The 14211-nt window shown below is 45.8% G+C and overlaps 1 protein-coding gene across 3 annotated transcripts in view; it reads left to right on the top strand.

The window, feature by feature from the left end:
* LOC135368089 (AP2-associated protein kinase 1-like) overlaps positions 1-13245 on the top strand; it is a 56941-nt gene extending 43696 nt beyond the window's left edge. For all 3 annotated transcript variants that reach the window (XM_064601163.1, XM_064601165.1, XM_064601164.1), the window contains one exon: positions 10447-13245. In XM_064601163.1, the coding sequence (XP_064457233.1) occupies positions 10447-11768 (1322 nt within the window). In that variant the 3' untranslated portion in view covers positions 11769-13245. The remainder of the gene's footprint in view (positions 1-10446) is intronic.
* Positions 13246-14211: the final 966 nt, after the last annotated feature.

Raw genomic sequence — 14211 nt, forward strand, 5'->3', positions numbered from 1 at the left:
GGCCAGAATTGCCAGGTCAAAATCGTGAAAAGTCGCCAACATGCCGCGAGAAAGTAGCCAAAACTAGCCACTTTCTGTAACCATTGGTGTGCAGACATCATAATTGAGTGAAATACTCTTTTAACAACTGTTAAAACACCAGCACGCAAACAAAACCAGCCAAAGGACCGACCAAGGCAGTGGTTCCCAACCAGGGAGGAGTAATTAGTTCCACTTAGACTTCTGATCTGAGATGGGTATCGTATTTGTGGTCCAATTGACTAAAGGATTACCTTACCACGTAGGCATGGGCATTCCCAGGATTTTTTCAAGGGGGGGCAAGCGTGCAAACCCCACGCCCCTACAAATTTTTTTTCTGTATGCAGACATTGCGCAGTGTGTAAGTGTCCAGAGGTTCCAATTATGACATCTGCAAATAATCATTACGACATATGACTAAAGTGTGCACTACTTTGACAAGCAACCTTGGAGTTCCAGGAAGGGGGCCACGTCCCCCCTTGCCCCCCGCTCGGTGCGCCAATGTATGTAGGTACCTACATCGTCATGCGGATTATCGCTGACAAGCCGATACTGCTGAACTGTCGTGTGCGTGCGTGTCGCTTCTGGCGTAGTCGACAGGGGTGGGGGTGACCTCCTGACGTGTGCCAAAAGGGGCCCGGTGCTGGGAACCACTGACTAACGGAAGGTCGATCGTCAGTGCGCTGTGCATGCTTGGGCATTATGTGGTGTAGGAGGGAAACTATTAAAGTAGAGCGAAGGGGGGAGTAGCCACGAAAGTAGCCAGAAAATAGCCGCGTCGCTATTGCCCAAATACCGTGACAGTCGGAAAGTAGCCGAAACTGACGTCCCTGGTCCTACCATTAGCACCTTTCCTCGAGTTTTTTTTAAGTTTTGTGACGTAAAAGTTGCGTGTGTGTATTTGCATGTAGTTCTTAACAGGGCCGGCCTTTAAAGCCGGCTGGCACCAGCTCTGTCAATGTCGGACTGCTTCTAAAGCGCCACTTTCTTGCACATTTTTCTGATTGTTCGTCTTTCTCTATGTGCCTACAAATACAGTATTATGCAGGTTTTCCCATGGTCACTGGATAGTATCGTAGTAGTGTTGGACTGACTCAGAACCTAGCAGATAGAAAGTGCGAACAGGAGCATTATCAGCAAGGAGCATGCATCCATATACTGTTATGTGTTCTGGAGTGTGATTTTATAATTACATATATATGTACCGTACGTCTCGCTGAATCATTGTACTCAGCCAAGGACTGGATGTCTGGCACTGTTCCTATGTCTGTGACTTTGTTTTTCTTATGTAGACCCGTGTGACTACATACATGTCTTTAGCTCCAAAGTGGGTTCTGGCTCATTAAAATGGATTGCTACGGGTGATGGGATCAAATGTTATTTTCTACTATGCATGTGCATGTTCCTAGGTTCGTTGTGCAGAATTGGCCAGTATTGGCCGTTTATTAGGTGGCATATTTTTTCATCATTTCCTCTTATTTATCGCCCTCGTTTCTGTATTCTTGACCCGTGACACGCAACATAATGCATCTTTTCAAGGTGTTACGATCATTTTTAGAGCATGAGCAAGCTGGCGTAACGCAGCGGAGGGTCAAAAATAAAAGTTCTCTTTTAAATATGCGTTAATGAGAAAATTGCAAAGCATGCAAATCTGATGTCATAGTTATAACCGTATCTGTACACACACGCTCGAAAGCATAACAGAACAAGAACTTTCACAATAATAAATATATATACAAATACAAACATATATTACAAAACTTTTTTGTATTAATGAAGCAAACGTACCCCACTGTTTTGTCATAGTCACCTAAATATATATAGTTACAATCGCTGTAGTTATTTTCTGCGTTTTTGATATACAGGGTGTTTCAGCAAAGGTGATAAAAAATTGTGACTGGTGACGTACTCACCAGAGGATTGTGGCGTTTCTGGCAGTTATCTTTCTGGGGAACTTTTGCCGCCATTTGGGAAGGCCTTGGCCAGTTTTTAATCGAGGGAAATTCATTTATTTCCTATTGAACTTCTAAAATTGCCGAGCGAACCTCACTTTTTTCTTCAGAAATATAAGGTTCTCCACGGATGACCACATACCTAACAACAGCTATGCACAGTGTCGTAACAGAAATGGTCTAAAAAAAATTAGTAAGCCTTCTGCTTTCGCCCTGCCTGCTCGATTGTCGCAAAGAAGAGTGCAAGGAAGGTACGGGGAGAGGAGGAAGTGTTCCCACCTCTCGTATTACCGTATTTTCACGCGTATAAGCCGCACCGCAGATAAGCCGCGGGCAATACGAGACGACTCGTATGTGCGACAAAGGAGACCATAGAGTAATGCCATAAACCCTGTGGTCCATACTCCGGGATCGGCATAGTGTACAACAAAGGAAGTCAGTTCTAGAGTTCTACCAAGATCGGATTGTGCCCTTGTTGGGCGCTTTTCATGTATTGATGGGTCAGTGGTCTTCCAGAAGGCATGAATCACTGTCACCACTTTCGTTAAAGCTGCATGGGGGCAATCTACTCTAATGTGGACACATCCTTGTTAGGCACTGTTCGTGCATCAGCAGGGCAGTGCTATTCCAGAGACACTGTCGACCCTTTCGTTAAAAGTATCGTTCGTAAGTGTATGGGGAAAATACCTGAAAAAAAAAAAAAAAAGTCATCAGATAAGCCGCACCGGTGGATAAGCCGCACAGCGCCCATGAGAAAAAAAAATCGCGCATAAGCCGCGGCTAATACGCGTGAAATTACGGTACCTTTTTTTTCCCCCACTTTGACCTTGATGCTTGTGACAAACATCTTATCACAAAGAAGTCGAAACAAATGGAGGTGGGGACTCTTCCTCCTCTAGGGGAGCACTTTGCGCGCGTTACTTTGCGAAAATCAAGCAGGCGGGGCTGAAGCTTAGTTTTTACTACTTTTTTTTTTTTTACTATTTCTGTTGCAGTACTATGCATAGTTTTTGTTGGATCTGTGCTTATCCACGAAGGACACCATATTTCCGTAAAAAAAAAGTACGGTTGGCTTGGCAATTTTCAAAGCTCAACTGAAAAAAATAAATTTCCCACAATTAAAAATTGTGCACAATCGTATGGTGTAGCGATGGTAACGAAATGAGGCACGGACTAACTGTGAAAGCAGTTTGTAGCGGCTTCGTTTCATCTTGGTCTCAGGAATCTAATCCATGGATTACCTGTCAGGGAAAGAGTGTTTCTGAGTGCGGCTTGTACACTAGTGCAGCCTGTCTGTCAGAGTCACCCCCACACCCTCCTAAGATATAGATAAAATATAAAGATAGATAAAGATATCTATAGATAAAGACGTACTGGAGTCCTCTGCAGGAGAGCTGTGATAAGGCCCAGTTATGAGAGTGGCAGCAAGAAGCGCCGCTTCACGTCAGTGATGCACATCATCATTATCATCATTATGGCTAGTGCCGCTGATTTGTGTTGCACGAGCCACAACACTCATCGTCCTCAGTGGCTGGGAAGCTGACGTGATGATGAACGACACCAGTTAGCACCAGGTCGAATAGTGAGGCTCCGACATCCGGAAATTACTGCCTCGGTTTTGGAAGCCTCGAGTATCTCCCGGTCTCCATCTATGGGAGCAGGTCGCTTTGTTTAAATTTTCCGACATAGACGAGTACAGCTGAGCCTTTTAACAAGCATGCCACACGTGTCCCCCATGTTAAGGGACAGGACATCCCTCCAGTCTCGGAACGACATGGGTTCCCTGTGCGATGTATCCCGGTCTTCAAAAGTGAGGAAAACCCTCCGCACGGACTTCTAATGTGGCCGTCACCGCCCTGAGTGGATCAGTTGGTGTCGTATCCCCCTCCCCCCACGGGTTTGAAAGTAGCACAGAAGTCATTTTTAACACCCAGTTTTCTTCCTATAAAACTGTTAAGTTTGCCAGTAAGATGCACCATACGAAGTAATTTCCACCACAGAGTCATAATTATCGCAGAAATTGAATTTAAAATACGCCGCAAAAAGCGACCGTGCGCAACGGTGGTGAAGAGCAGTACCAGCCTGTGATCTGCCTGGAACCTCGCGCTGACGCTATAAGGAGAACGCTCGCTGATTGGCCTAGAGAAATGTTGTCTGCTACTTGGCTGTTCGGGGTTCTGATAAAGCCTTTCTCCTTGCTCGGTAATGCTTCGGCCGCTCCTTCTATCCCCAATTCTCCGGGAGAACTGGCAAAACAGGTTTACGGCGGCAAAGGGACAATGCGCTGACCCCCACTGACCGGCGAGCCAGAACGAGTCTCCTTATGCCGTCATCGGTGACGTGCCATCATACCTCCTCATCCTCGTTATAGCTGGAGTGGCGAGTTAAGGGTGAAGGCGCGGAGCTATGTTTATGTGAGTTTTTTTCTGGGAAACAAATTGCACACATCAAAACCTTTCGCGCTATTCGGTATAATGACACACACACTTTCATCAGATGTCTTAATCTGAAATTTTTTTGGATGGCCCTCTGTACTCCTTGAAACCAGCCGAGGATGCCAACAGCTCGGTGGCAGGGAGGATGTTTCTTAGGCGCACTCTTTCCCCAGTGAGGGACATTAAAGGGACCGTGAAATGATTTTCGCGAATTCTGAGTGCTCTGCTGGAAACAGTTCGCATGATCCCACACTATCGTACACGTCTGCTTTTAACCGTATTCGGTGCACTGGGGGGCGCAGATATCCCTCAAAGAATACAGGGATGCGACTGCCGGATACATCCCTTCGAAGCGGGCTTACATCACAGAGTAGTCACAGTATAGTCACACACGGTATAGTCACAGTATAGTCGCTCCCAGCCAGTTGTAGAAGATAGGGAGCGCGCACACTGCTGGACCACATGGGTGCTGGGTTTCGGTTTGGTCAACAATGACGTCGTATATCTGCTGTCGAGGTCGGTAGAAATATGGCGAAACGCAAGTTGTCAGCAGTGGAAAGAAGAGATCACGCGACGCTCGCAGCGTATGGAAATCGATCCGCGCACGGCGGCTCCCGAAAGGCGACCGACAGACATCTTCTGATTAAGAAGCAGCTCAGAGAGAAAAATGTGCTCCAGTAACCATGCTGACAGTCAGCAGCTACATTACACTCCTGGTAGGATTCTGCGTGCGTCAAGGATTACGTACAAACTTAGCTCCAGGTCAAACTAAAACATATTTCATGGCAAAGTTTTTAAGCTTTCTTGCAAATTTTGCAATTTGCTCGCAAGCGATTGTCCGCGAATCGGCAATATCTCCCGTGTACGATGTCGCCTCCGCGGTGAATATAGAATATTTTCGCTATTTGAACCATTTTCAATTTCATATTTCACAGGGTGAATGCTTTAGTACGGAGGAACGAATTGAAAATGATTGTAGGCTTGTCAAATATCCTTTTATGGTCCCTTCAAGTAAGTGTGATGTGTGGTATGATTTCGGCGATAAAAAACCCTAAGGTGGGCAGAGTTCATCCAGAAACCGACCACTGTGGCGTTGCTCACGATGATAGTCGACATAAAGCCACAAATTATCATTGTCAATTATCATCATGCGGAGATCAATGAAGTGGTATTCCAATCAAAATTTGAGGCACTTTCAGTAACTCATGATAAGCACTTCCTATAGTTTCTGAGTGGTCCTGAGGCAATGCTGATGCGGGTACGGAGTTCGTTGACGTCGATTCTCATGCGAATGTGGTACAATTAACGACGTGAATTCTTACTGTAAATGAGTTCACGCAACGCTAGGCATCATTCATGTGACGTTTACTAGTTTACTTAGACCGTATTAAGTTCATGAGCATAACTTGACGATCCTGATATTCCTGCGCAACACCGTTGATGGACACGTGCAGATGGCACTACGTGTAAAAGGTTTACCAACAGCGTAGATCAGTTATGCTGCAATGTGTGCCACAAGATAGTCAGCTCCACTTGCGGCTGGAAGGGAGGCTAGATTGCAACAAACTTTATATGTGTGTGTTTGTTATATGGAACAAGCTAAATATTGCACCATAATGCCACACAGCCACCTGCAAAGCTTTAAAGGAGCAGCACGAGGTTCTTTATAATACTGTTTATTATTCTTATTTATTTATTTATTTTTTTGTAGTGGTGGAGTGTAGATCAGAGATGGAAGAGAGCTCAGTACAGCTCAAGGAGGCACTGAAGCAACAAACAGTGCTTGAAACAATTTTAATGAGAGACAAGCTTTCATGTGGAGTCTGCACTTTGCTGCAACTGATGGTGTGCAGAGTCTGCACAGAAGATTGGTGCACATTGTGATTCTTTTGGGATGCTTCATTCAGTGTAGATTTAGGTGTTGCTTGTTTTTGTGGAACGCAAAACAAGTATTGTGAATTGTTATGAAAGAAAGATGATCATAGCTTAAGTTTTTAGCACATCATGTAGCAACATAATTTCTTGGCCTTCGTCCCAAGATCTCCACCCAAGTATGATCGCGATTTACGTCGTACCATCACAACATCGGTAGAATCAGTCACGTAGTTGGTGATGTGACATCAACTGATTCCACAGCATGTTAGCGGCACCCATGTGGGCATTTCGGGGTGGACGTTACCAGTGCTTTGATGTATTTTTGTAAATTGTATTGCACAGTGATGAATGTTAAATATTATTGATTCATAATAAAATTGATAGATTGATATTAATGTTAATATTATGGCGAATTCGGGTGGTCATTTCGGAGCAACTTTTTTTGCCAGATCTCGAGCAGTCATGTTCGCTTGGTCAAAATGAAGCAAATCCCGCATGTTCGCGTGGCGCTTTCCGAGCGCTCGGAATTTGCTAGCTAGCACTTTTTTTGCCCGGCCTCAAAACGATCGAGCAGCAGATTGCTCAACTGTATCCGGTGTCGTGACTGCACTGCAACGGTGGCGAGTGCCCTCATTGGCCCGCATGTTGAAATCACGTGGTTTAGCAGACGACAGAACTCGAAGACTTGCGACCGCGACGCCCCTAGCGTGATCCAAGTAGCTAAAACCGCTAGATTCCTAGCAATCATGTTCGGGTGGCAACGGTCACGTGATCCAGCTCGGTCGCCGACCTAGCAATTTCCGAGCGCTCGGCCGTTTTGCTACGAAATGACCACCCGAATTCGCTATTAGTTGAATATAAAAGGAGCACAGAAAGCGCTTCAGTCACGACCATTTTTTCAAACCAAGCCGTTATCCTGACTGCAAAGACACACCAGGCGAAGCGATTCACTTGGCAGATGCACACATATCGCGGAATTCGATTTTGAAAATTGCAGCCACGTGCAACGGTGGCAATGCCCCCAACTGTCCGCCGGAATTGTCTTGACGTCATCGCGCTGCAACCCGCTAACTGGTTTGCTTGTTTTGAGGAGCGTCATCTGCTACATGGAGAGAGAACTGGGAGTAGAAACGAAAAAAAAAAAAAAAAAGCGCAAGAAGCGCCAACCCTGATGGGAGCGCGGTCTCTCTTGTGACCGTGATGACATCACAATCCTCCTCCTCCTCGTTCCAACCTGCAGAGCGAGTCGAGTGGAAACGTGCGCGTCAGTGTTCAGGGGCATATTACTCCAAGAAAAATACTACGTACAGATAATTTTTTTAGTGTGTTAGTTGTCACGTCAAGTTACATCCTTTTGTAATTTTGCAGGAACAGAACATATTTTGGATGACTTTCTGGGCTCCTTTATGAAGCCCAACTTAAGATCCCATAGTTGCCTATTGTTCATTAGAGCTACCACAGTGACTTAGTGCTCTAAAATGTTGCATTGCAAACCTAACCCACTTATGGAATCAGGAAGTTGGTATGTTCACGGATTCTCATCATTCCATGTCTCTCACCATTTATGTTTACAGACGTTTAGACAAAGTTTAGTAGTACCTCAGCATGATAAATTGGTGCAGTTATAAATTGTGTACACATTTGTTACGTTATAATTGAGTGTGGTGCATCTTATTGACGTCAAAAGAAAACTGCATCATGTCCGCAATCTCCTTCACACACACGCAGTTTGCTACACGGTAGTGCTTCAGGCAACGACAACCAAGTGAGGCAACATAAATTCATTTGAACCTTGCGGACCTGCCGTGGAATAAATTTACGGCTGCGCGTGATAATAGTTTTCATGCATCTTCACCTGGGTAAAAGTGTCACATCTCTAGTCAATGCCTCACTTGTGTTCATTTCGTTTATTTGAACCCTTAAGGCCCGAGGGCATTACATAAGAGGTGTCACAACAGGAATAGAATACACACGTAATTAATCAAACCGTAAGAGGAACTCAACACGCATAGATCAATGTGTATTCGAAAAATATAAAAGATTGCTTAGCAAAAAGATGTTCTCAAAGGAACAAAAAAGTGATCGGGTGGGTAGTCCATATTTGCATTGCAACCACTTAGCTCATACCAATATAACTGACACCTGGACAACTCATACCAGTACACCTCATGCCACACTCAACCCATACTGAGACAACTAATACCAGGACGACCCATACCAAGCGAAGTCTTGCCACGATGAACGTGAAGTGCAGAGCTAGGACAGTGTCCTTGTCCTCACTCTGTGCTTCATGTTCAGTGTGGAAAATCAACTAGCCCAATGATTTGCTCCTCCGAGTCATACCACACTCAACATTTTCTTTCTTTTTTTTGTGGAAGGGGGATGTTCTTGGGAGTAGCTTTTCAAACTCACACCGGGAGAGGCTGTATCAGGAAAAAAAAAAATCACAATTTCACTTATACCGAACGAAATGTAAGAATTTCCACAAATGACATTCACCGGAGCACACTGAAGGACAGTTAAACCGCGCTACAACGGTTATTGGAAATAGGGATTGAATTTTGAAAAGAAATCAAATCGGAACTGTCCCACAATCTTGTCGTCGTGTGGAACACTAAAACCGTTCCTGAGTTTTTCGGAGTATGCCTGGCTGCTTACAAGGATAGGAGGCTTATCCTTCGATGACCTTAATTGTGGTCACGCGAGATGATCGAGAAGAGCCGTCTTGACGTGGATGCTGTCGTCTAGGCCTTCCTGACATTCTACTAGAGTTCCACAAAGTCCGTCTGGCCATCACAAAGTATGGCTAGGGCCTGACTTTTTCGGGTTTTATTTTTGGCCAAATTCGGGGGGTAAATATCGGGTCATATTTTTCGTTTGAAAATTCGGGTGTATTCGGGTTAAATCCCGTTACGGCATATTCTGTCGTCAGGAATTCGGGTGTATTCGGGTGATTTTTTTTTGTTTAATAAAAATTTGTCTTAACATGGAACTAATGTTTAGCGATGTTATCAAACTTTATTTTAATGCACGCTTACGAGTGTGCCACGCGACCCGGATGTTTTCGGGTAGATTCGGGTTAAACCCGAATTTTACAGATTTCGTTCGGGGGGTAAATATCGGGCGGATACGGGTTTAACCCTAAAAAGTCAGGCCCTAAGTATGGGTTGCTTGGCCCGGGCTGGCGTGAGAGGCGCCAGGGCATTGCGGAAACAAATCCAGGAGAAGTGCTTCTTTCTTTTTTTTGATTCTGCGTTAGCTCCACGGAGCAACTGTGGCTACGAGTGGCGTACAGATGTGGACAGATGGAGAGAGGACAGCAGGAAGGAGGTGGGAGACTGGGGAGTTAGTGTGTGTCCTGGGCCAACTTCAGGACTTCAAAGGACTGTTGTCTCGTTGTGTTCCGCGTGACGATGAAAATGTGGGGCAATTTCGATTTGGCTTCTTTTGGAGAATTACCCATTTCCCATCACGGTTGCAGCGCAGTTTAACTGTCCTTCAGTGTCACCTGTGAGATTCGTACGCTCCCTTCACTGTGAGTCACATTCCGCGACATTTTTTTCCCGTTACGGCATTTGCCGGCATGACTGGAGTTTGAATGGCACGCACAAAAAAAAGCTATTTCCATAATCAACTCCCCCTCCCACACAAAAAGAAAAAAAAGGAGTTGAGTGTAGTATGAGATGCGCTGGTACGACTCGAAAATGCACTGACAAAACGGCGTAGTCAATATTCGTCAGCATGAAACTCTCGAGACTCGATGAAGAGGTTAGGCTACATCGTGACACTCGGGTGACTGGGTACCGTGACAGATTATGTTTGTGCAACCTAGTTGATATGGAGAGGATTCCTTTGCTCGGGGAACACTGGTTTCTTCAATTGTGACCGCGGAATATGGCACGTTATGTCGCATGTATGCATGTGCACGTGCTTGTTGTCGCTGTTACCTGCCTCGTGTATTAACCTCCCTGTTAACACTCTTTGTCCCGTACCAACTTTCCTGACATCGAGAGAGTGTGTCTCCGCTACACTTAAAAAAAAAAAAAAACATGTAAGCACAAACACACACTCGTCCTGGGATGGTGGTAAAGCGCCCCCATTCTATCAGCTATGCATTAGTTTATTAGGCTAGCACCTTTTATGTCCGGCACCCCCACTTCTTGCAGGCGCAGCGCACGAAGACTCCGTCACCTACGTGGCCCTCTACGAGGAAGGTTCCGCGGCTGAGGTGCGCGTACGGCACTGCAGCGACAACTCTAGCGCCTCCCACGATGGAAGCCAGAGTGGTCGCTCTGGACTGGAGACGTACGGCACTTCCCCTTTTGTCAGGGCCCCCGCTGAGGACCGGTCCAAGTACGAAAAGCTCCTGGACGATGTGGACGACGACCACAAGGCCCTCCACGAGGAAGACAAGGACTCGATTGGTTCGGCGAGCGACCTGCAGGCGAGGGTGGACCTGAGTGAGGATGAAGTGGCCGCAGTGATAAATCCTGCGCAAGCTGGCGACCGCAGTAAGAGCAGCGACAAGCTTCGGGTCTCTGAGGAAGGGTCGACGGGGGTGGCGTCGGTAGAGCGGGCCGGGTATCGCGACGTCTTCATGGGACACACCGATGGGGACAAGCCACTTTTGGAAGACGATCAGCTCTCGGACACGGAGCCAAAACAAGCCGTGCTGGTCGTAGATCCACGGTTGATCAGAAGTAGCTGTCACCCTCCGCAGACTGTCGAAATTAAGCAAAACGACCGCGCTCTTCCCGCTAAAATGGTGCAGCTGCCCAGCCCCGAAGGAGCAGATGTGTTCATCAAGGCTCCATTTCATAAGCCTAAACAAATGAGAAGGCACGAAGCGCGACCTCTGCTGGCAACTCCAGGGGGCGTCGCTGTGCACACTACCTCGGATGTTCCTCCTTTTGTGGGTCAGGATTTTTACAGCCTCCCCACTCAACGACACATGGAAAGTGAACCCAGTCGAACTGTCCCAAAGCTGCAAGTGACGTTCCCGTCGCTGACCCTCATACAGAACAGTTCGGAACCGAGGCCCCGGCAACATCGGGCCGCGTCTGCAGTCTTTGCGGACAAGCCCAGCGTTCCGACGAGGACACAGAGCCACCAGGACTTGTTTGGTGCAAAACCATTTGTGCCAGACAATGGAACAACGGACGTCGGTCACCCCTGCAAGGAGGCACCACCAAAGCGAGAGTCGCCGGACAGTCCCGACAGCTCGGGCAGTGAGGGAAACTCGAGAAGATTTAAGAAAGATAAGAAGCGGTATCAGCAGTTAAAAACTGACGAGGACATTATGACGGAAGATTTAGTCGACTGCCGCCGCCTCGGCCACTTGAGGCAAACCAACCGAAGGGACAGACGAAAGACGGAAAAAATTAGCAACGCGTTTTCAAACCTCAGTTTTGAGGATGTTGGCAGTGAGGAAGATGGACCTTTGAGCACCATCAACCCGAGCTTTCAAATGTCATCCGTTGGAAAGTGATACGATTACGCAAGTGCAAACTAAAGAAGAAAAAGAGATTGTGATAATACATAATGTACATTCAGAACACTAAAGTGCAACTCCGCTCACCAAGAGAGGCAATCCCCGACCCCCCCCCCCCACAAAATTATACACTGTATTCACCGTGTTACACACCTTCGGAGTGTTGCTCCCACTAACAGAAAAAAACGGAAATCTGAACCGCCCTGCAATACATGCTTTTGGCAGCGTACCTTCTGTGTCAGCAAGTTCACTAAGAACACAGAGTGAAGTGCGTGCCTTTTGGTATTTGTGCCCAGAAGAAAGATGCACGTGTTGCCTTCAGACGGACGAGAAGCAAGAAATTCCATACGTAAAATTCTTTTTCGAAACCTACTGGTGGTTCTACTATATCCAGAAAACCTTTTTGCGCGCCGTTCGCGCTAAATGTTTTTTCTGCACAAAAAAGGCAATCTAGCTGTTCCGACAGTCGAAACTGAGCGGAGTTCCACTTTGAAAGCTATAATTATGACACATAGATATATAAATATATACATACATACATACATATATAAGATTTTATTCTTAGCTTTAAGGCGTGCTGGTCTCGAAGCCGCTTTCCTTGAAGCAGCTGAGATGTGAAAAAGAATCGTTTGAAACATCAGTATATGAGATATACTATATTTACTCCCCTAATTAACGCACCTTTTAATCCCAAAGATGTAGCACCGCTGAGGAATAGATTTTTGACATTTGTAGAATATGGGACCCAGGCACCTTGGGGCTTGAAAAAAAAAAAAAAAAAGAAAGAGTCATAGCCACAGTGTGTGCCGCGAACACGAAGTGTGCCTCTGGTATTGGGATTGATTTTCCTCGCTCCAGTGGACTGCGAGAATCTGCGCGTCGTCTGCAAGTGCCGGAAAAACGGTACCGGAAAGAAGAAAAGTTTCACAACCAATAACCAACCTATTTGCAATACGATGCATTACGGTTACAAAAAGCATATCTTAAGATTACTTAATTTATAATTATTGTTGCTTCTCTTTATTTATTTTATAAGTCACAGTTCTTAGCCACAGCACTGCAGCAAGCGAGGTATGCTTTGAAGACCTTATTCTGTAAGACGTGTGCTTGGGTCCCGTTCTAAAATAAAAATGATCCAGCGAGGAAAACCGGCCGTACACTACGGTGGCCATCCAAAGTCAAGGTGCATGAAATACACTCGAGAAAAAGTTGCAAATTGATGGTGCGTTAATTGTGAGGCAAATATGGTATACATTGTTTATTGGAGTGTCTTAGGCATTTCATTCAAGTTCTTCCAGTAGGCAATGTTGACTGAGAATAGCTACCAGGTAGCTCATATTCTTTTGCTGGTGCTAACAAGGCATGTGTTCCGTGCTGCCGCATCTCCTTTTTCTGTGGCGTTGTCACTTTTTTTTTTCCCCCTTCTAGTTTCTGCTATTAATAAAAATGGCTTATGAATCTTTCCCGCCCATAATGAGGTGGTCTTCTGTGTCTGCTTGGAGAATGCAAAGCGTTGTGGTGTGTGTTGAACTGGACTCGAAGAAGCTTGTGGAGCCATCCCAGCGTATACGGGGTGTTTTAACGAAGAGTGAGCCAAAGTTTAAAAAAGAAAAGAAAAAAAGGTGCATTGCTTACCGAAAAGACTGACTGCCTTGTTTCCAGTGGTGTGAGGATACTATTTTTTTATTTGTAACTAAGTGAAGTTAATTGGTCATATTTTTAATTAGGAGGATTAGAGCAAAAAATGTCGATGAGAAAGTTGTAGCAGGCGATACAGCTACACGAAGCCCGCTGATAGCTACTCTAGACCTCTGACAGGTCCTCGTTTCTCTGGCTCCAAAGACTGACATTTTTCGCTCTAGTCCTTATTAACTGATTAATTATAAAATGACACTATGTAACAGTATACTACCACTACCGGTAACACCAGCCCCGGTGGCTCAGTCGGCAGCGTGTTCGCCTTCTGATCCCGAGATCGCGGGTTCGAACCCGGCCGAGGACGCCAGCAACTTGGTGGCAGGGTACAAGTTGCTTAGACACGCCGTCTTCCGCGAGGGACGTTAAATACGGGGTGCCGTGGGATGAGCTTTCATCGCACGTTAAAGAACCCTCAGGTGGGCAAAAGCAATCCACAGACCGACCGCTGTGGCGTCACTCATGATCTCAGTTGTCTCGCGACGTAAACACCCAATTATTATTATTATTAACTACTGGTAACACTATGCAGTCAGTCGTTTTGGTGTGTGATGAAGCATTAATAATAATAAAAAAAAAAAGATTGGCTCATTTTTTTGCGAAACACCATGTAGTACTGCACTAGCTGGAGATTATAATTGAGTTGAACATCTCGACAGTCACTGCGTAAATCGTCGTTGTAGTTGCTGAATACTTTCTCTAATTTAAAAGTGAAACTTATTCGAAATTGCTAACCTCCCTTATG

The sequence above is a fragment of the Ornithodoros turicata genome, chromosome 9 (genome assembly GCF_037126465.1).
Source record: "Ornithodoros turicata isolate Travis chromosome 9, ASM3712646v1, whole genome shotgun sequence".
Lineage (NCBI taxonomy): Eukaryota > Metazoa > Arthropoda > Arachnida > Ixodida > Argasidae > Ornithodoros > Ornithodoros turicata.